This window comes from Coffea eugenioides, chromosome 2, assembly GCF_003713205.1.
Source record: "Coffea eugenioides isolate CCC68of chromosome 2, Ceug_1.0, whole genome shotgun sequence".
In the NCBI taxonomy this organism is placed as follows: Eukaryota; Viridiplantae; Streptophyta; class Magnoliopsida; order Gentianales; family Rubiaceae; genus Coffea; species Coffea eugenioides.
The window spans coordinates 68,020,791-68,027,297 of NC_040036.1; the positions used below are offsets into that span (position 1 = coordinate 68,020,791).

The window sequence follows — 6,507 nt, forward strand, 5'->3', positions numbered from 1 at the left end:
GGAGATGACAGTTCTGGAAAACACATAGAAATATAGCAACAATTTCCCATTGTACCATTGTACTTCATCTTCTTGACTCCTCGAAGTTTACACACAAACAAGCGAAGGTAGTTTTACTCGTAGGTTGTCTTTAAATTGTAGTAAGTGGAACGGATGATAAAAAAACGTTGACTGAAACATCCAATAGTTATGGAAAATTTTATGTCAACTCGGATCAACTACTAAGCATGTATAGTAGTTATTTCTGAACTAACGAAAGAGTTTCACGTGAACGTATAAGGATTTCACTTGATTTAATTTAATTTACACGTTAAAAGAACCACTAAATATATGGATTAACAAGTGAAACTTTTATATGTCCGCGTGGAGTTTTTCTATTGGTCCTAAACCAACTACTAGGTAGGCTTAATAGTTGCTCCTAACTGATATAAAACTTTTCCAAATCAAGCATAAATTTGGGCAGAAAATCAAGCTGGATCAGGAAAAAATAATCTTTGAACCAGGAGCAAAATAGCAATAGGTAGTTTCACGAACTGTAGTTTATTTGATGCTAATTCTTTGGGAAATCAGTACTTTGACAAGGAACAGTGACATCTCTAACCAAACCAATCAGTACATATTATTAGCCGCCAAAGGCATTTGAAGCTAGCGAAGACAGAAATGAGTTACATTCGAAGCTTCTTAGGATCATATCGCAGAGGGGCATCTGAAGGAATCAGTTAATTCACTCTTGAGATGCCATAGGAATAAATGCAGTTTGATAAAAGCTGCCTCGTCATTACCCCTAGCTTCAACTTGGTGGACCTTATACAGCAGTCAGAACAAACCAACAAAATTCAACCCAAAAAAAAAAAGGTAAACAGAGAGAGGAAAAAAAAAAACAAATTATGTGTACACTTTGATAAACCAATACAGCCCGGATGGAAAGACTAATGAACCTTTTTGTTGGTCAGTTTTCATCGCCATAAAGGTCCTCAATACCATGATTCTTAAAGACTGAAATTAATGACTTCTTCCTCTAATCAAAACATAGAGACCATCCATAGCATATTGAATTAGATGCTTTAATATATTGACACTGGGCAGGTATTCAGTAAAATCAGGATACTGGCAACGCCAAACAGAAAGGACTTCCATATGCAAGACTTCAAGATAACAATGGATGGTGGAAGATCAATAATCCTCTCCAGACACAATCGCCAAGAATAATCAACCTTATCTCATTTCTTTAAGGTTCAGAGTCCTTGGAACAGAAAACTGCACGGATGCATACGCATTTTTCTTTACACTTAATGTTTCTCTGACATGTTTTAAGGGCAGCAGAGAGAGGAGAGAGGTGTTTCTTTGTTGGCAGCACTCACTACTAAAGTAAAACTTTGCATCTTCCAAACATGATTCTCCAACAATCCTCAAATAAATTAAACTCTGCATGTTTCAAACATGATTCTCCAAGAATCTGCCTAACTAAAGTTATCGTGAAAACATTGCTTGAGCTCCAACACAGATGATTTTGCTAGGGAAAATGCAGAAGACGTATGATTACCAATTGGTCCAAGCAGATAAGCTGTTCCAAAATAAAGTATTTCTCGCTCGCTCGATCGATTAACGAGCAGAACAACAAGAAGAATAGACATCAATCCAGCAAATAAAAAAAAAAGAAGGTAAGTATAGATATCAAATAACAAGTTACCTAAGATTGTCCATTCTCATGTACATGTCAACTAACTATCTGCACAAATATTAGGAGTCTAAACAAGCCATCAGGGCTGAATATATAGGACTCATTATTCCACAATGTAAGTTAAAATCCTAAACTATTAATCAATTACCAGAAGAAAATTTATCAACTAAGATCATATACTGAATAATGGAAAAAGCACCAAGCACTTACTACTCCTCGAATCCAAGTCAAGACCTGCCTACTCATCAACCCTCCAGCAATTCCTAACTATCGACTTCCCATTGATCTTAGCTCCTCCAGCTGCGCCTTTATTTGATCCTGCACCAATTCTAACCTCTTTGAATACACCTCCAACTCCAATATCTGTTGCTTCCTCCACTTCTCATCCGCCACCAAATCCCCATTTAACCCTAATGGCATTGGACTCAATGCAAAGCCAAATCCTCGTGAACCACCCATCATTGGCCCATTCAAACTCATCACACTGTTCAACAATTCCTTAAATATCGGTGATAAACAGCTCCTCACTGTCTCCTCAATCAAATTCGTGGCCTGCCCCGACCCTGCTGAACCAGCTGCAGCCGTCACCGGCCCAATTTGCGTTGCTGTAGGCGTAACCACGCCCACATTCTGCATATTTTGCACATTCTGCACGCTTTGCTGCTGGTTTGAATTTTGCAAAGTTGGAACACTAGTATACCCAAATGGTTTCTCCTCAATTTTCACCCCACCTACACCGCGTGATCTTTTCCTAGACCGCGGAGTTTTCTTCTCTAAATGATCAATTCCATTAGGGTTAAGGTTAAAATTAGGGTTAGGGCTTTGATCAATAAAATTAACACTAAAATTAGGGTTACCGTCATCATCATCAAATCCACCTTCTTCCATCACAACACCGCTGCGGACGGAAGCACCAACGCCACTGCCGCCCCAAATTTTACGAGAAATTTCAAAAGTAGCTTGATCATGAGGGCTTTTGAAGACATACTCCTTACCGGAGCTCATCTTGTTCATCACGTTCCGGTATTTTTTCTTCAACCTTCGGAGTTTTTCGACCAATTGGTTCTTGTTGAAGTCCAGCTGCAATTTACTCTTGATCTGATCATAAAACGCCGTCGTATCATGATGGTGAGACGAGTTGATCACGCCTCTCGAGGTCGTATACTCCAAAAACCCCTGTAAAAGTTCGATCTCGTCCTCGTCGGTCCAGAGCCGTTGAAACAGCCGCCTCGACTCATCGTTCGGAACCGGCTTCTTCTCCTCCACGACGGCCCTGGCCACGGCAGAGACCGAGGCGACCGTCACTTCATCGATTCGCTGTCGTTCAGCGTCCGGACGGAGAGACTGATCGGTTGGGAGAGCGACGGTAACATCTCCCGGGGAAAGAGAGGGAGGCGGAGGCAGGTGGATGTGGTGGTGGTGGTGGTGGTTAAGGAGAGAGGAGGGATCATGGTGGTGGTGGTCGGCAGCGGCGAGATTGGAAGAAGAGGTGGAGTCGTCGACGTCATCATCCTCGTCTACGTCCACGTCGACATCCACGTCATCATCTTCGTCGTCCACAACGACGTCGTTCTCAGGAGGGTTAATATCATTGGTATTATTACCGGGGTTATGAATTAAACCTCCGATTCCTTCTTCGTCTTCTTCGTCGTCGTCAAGGTCTTCCGGGTTGTAAACGTTACGGTCTTCTTGAGAGGCGGCCATCGGATTTTTGAGGAGGAGGATGAATCAAAATGGACTTAATTTTGCTGGGATTTATTTCCTAAAAGGGGGAAGGGGCAGCTAACCTAGGACTTCTGGTGGTGGTGGTGGCGGTGGCGGAGGGTGCGGGAGGTGGTGGTGGAGTCGTGTGGGAAAAGGTTTGCCTGGGAAGGGGTTGAACGGTTCCGTTTTACCAGATGGGACTTTGGAGGGATGTATTGCACGTGACTTGGTGGCGTCGTCAATTTATCACACTCATACTCACGTGCTGCTTAGTTTTTGAAATATTCAAGCCTCCGTTGTTCGACAGCCTAAAAAGGGTAAAATCTAACGATTTATAAGATCCATCTACACTCGGGCATTGATATTTTGGAAAGGTAGTTTTAGGTAGGGAAAAAATATATAAATGGAAGATAGAGTAATAATCGTACATTAACATTGTGCATTTTATGTATTCATACTGGACTTAGGTGTATTCACATTGAATAAGAGGGACTTTGATGACGAGTCTCACTGAATGACTTTTTTTTTGAGTTAAACTTTAACAATTATCTTAAAAAAGATGCTTAATACAGGCGACAAATTTCAATTTCAATCTCCAATAATATAAATTTAATTGCGAAACATTAATGACACTACTAGCTCAAGCCAATTCTGTGAAGTGATTAATGACTCGCCAACTCAAAGAGCATCTCTTTGGTTGAGATTTTGGATAAAAAATAGAGGAATATAAAAAAGTTGGCAAAATAATTGTTAATGCACGGATGTAGCATTTATTCAAGCATGACAGTATATACACTGTATAAAGAGATTGAAGTAATAATTATTAATGCGCTTATGTGGCATTAATTCAAGCATGACAGAGTGTACACATTATTATTGTATAAAAAATTAATCACACACACACATATATATATATATATATATATGGATTAATCTTCTATTTACTAATAGTGTATACACTATCACCATTAGATGCATAACACATAATCCAAATTTGAATTTGAAATCCAAATTCTGCATATGTATCGTGCATCCAATCGTGATAGTGTATACACTGTCAGTGCATATATGATATTCAATTTCAATTTTAGTAGGTTACTAAGTTGGGTATTCCTATATTCTACCAAGACATGTTATCTTCATGCCACGTAACAAATTAAAATTGTACGAAACAGCGTGTTTATATTTTTGTGGATTTTATTCTTTTTCTAAGTAACAATTAATTATAGTCTTTTTTACATTTCCTTATTTACCTTCAATTTCATCCAATCTATTGATGGCCTACCTTATATGAGTTTGTATTAATTGTATGTTCTTTATTTTTTTTGTCAATCAACTCATATATTTCCTTTTAATCCTCTTCAATCACATTTTCTATCCTTCTTATTAGCTTGATTATTTATTATCATTACTAAAATTTGGACAAAATATGCTATATAGTTTTTCTCATTTGTACGTTACTAAATTGGTTATGCCAATTAAAAAGAAAGTTTGCTATTTTAGTTTTTTGCCGAGTGTAAGTTCTATCGTTTCGCCACGTAGAAAAATATTGTATTTGCTTATACCTTTTCATGGATTTTATTCTTTTTTTGGTAACAATTAATTATAGTCCTTTATTACTTTCTTATTTATAGTAAATTTCAAAAAATCGATTAATTACATACTTTATATATATTTGTATAATTTATGCCTTTTTTTTTGTTAATAGCTTTCCTTTTTTAATTCTTTACAATCACATTCTCTATTCCTATTATTGAATTGATCATTTATTATCATTAATGAAATTTGGATGAACTTTCATTTTTTTATCATTCAAATACTTCCTTATTTATAGTAAACTTAAATCTATTAAGTCACTGCTTTATATACATTTACATCGATTATGATTTTTTATAATCAATCAACATTATTTTAAATTTTTTTTTCAATTATGTTGACTATATTTCTATTATTTGATTTGATTATTTATTTGTAATTCTAAAGTTTTGACAATTTTCATTTTTCAATGAATTTATATTCCGCAAAGTTAGCATATTGCTCATACAAATGCACTTAAATTGTATAAATAGTCATTTTTGTCTAAAATTTTGTCTATTAAATTTGATGCTTTTTTTTCAATTGGAATTCAATTTAAGCTAAAATGGTTTCTATATAAACACAGGATTGTAAAAGTTCCCCCAAATTACTTTTTTTGTTAGTTTTGAATGTTTGATCATATAATAAGTTTATCATCTATTAGTTTGCTTTGAAAGTGAGGTAGCACAGGAGGTATGGAGGCACTTCAACTCTCTTTTCGGGCTTCCATTTAGTCTTCACTCCTGCCTCCATGCCTCAATGATGCAATAGATATTATCGACACCCGACGGGCAACCACACCATGTTAGATGTCTAATTCCGCTACTTGTAGTATGGCTCATATGGCGTGGAAGGAATGCAGCACGATTTGAGGGGCTCAAGATTGAGTTGAGGTCGATCATTAACGATGTTACTTCTTTCCTGAAACTACTGGGGGCTTCTTCCAAAGTGAAACGGGAACAATTGAAGGGGGACCAAGATTTCGGGCTCGCATCTTTTTTCCAAGCTCAGCATAGCAAGAGGAAAATGTGTATTCCAGTAAAATGGGAGAGGCCGCGACCAGACTCGTTAAAGCTCAACACGGATGCTAGTGTCACTAATGGGGAAGCCACAAGTGGAGGGATCCTTCGAGATCATCGGGTCAAGGTCATCATCGCTTTCTACAAGGAATTTGGCGACATTCAAGTATTAGAAGAAGAGGGCAGAGCCTTGCTCTCCGGACTACAACTTTGTAGTAGTGGAGGATTATCCCCTATTGAGGCAGCGGTGGACCTAAGACACTCTTTCATTTGGTGACATTTTCATTTGCTCAGCTACTTGGCCGCTTTGTAACATTGTTCAGACAATTTAAGTGTTTGCTAGAGAAATTGCAAGGAAGCATAAATCTCTATAGGGAAGCGAATGCAGTCGCAGATGCACTGGCTGGTCACCCAAACATGCAGCCATATACGATCTTTAGTTTCATTAGACGTTTCCATTGCTGCAATCTTTAGACGTGTCCATGTAAGTGAGTAGTACTCCCTACTTGCAATTGTTCGGTTTTACAT

At 37.8% G+C, this 6,507-nt stretch overlaps 1 protein-coding gene across 1 annotated transcript; it reads right to left on the reverse strand.

The window, feature by feature from the left end:
* Window positions 1–1,658: 1,658 nt before the first annotated feature.
* LOC113761625 (probable transcription factor At5g28040) lies at window positions 1,659–3,540 on the reverse strand. Its single transcript, XM_027304695.1, has one exon. The coding sequence runs from the start codon at window positions 3,383–3,385 to the stop codon at window positions 1,949–1,951; it is 1,437 nt and encodes a 478-aa protein (XP_027160496.1). The 5' UTR covers window positions 3,386–3,540; the 3' UTR covers window positions 1,659–1,948.
* Between the last annotated feature and the right edge of the window lie 2,967 nt (window positions 3,541–6,507).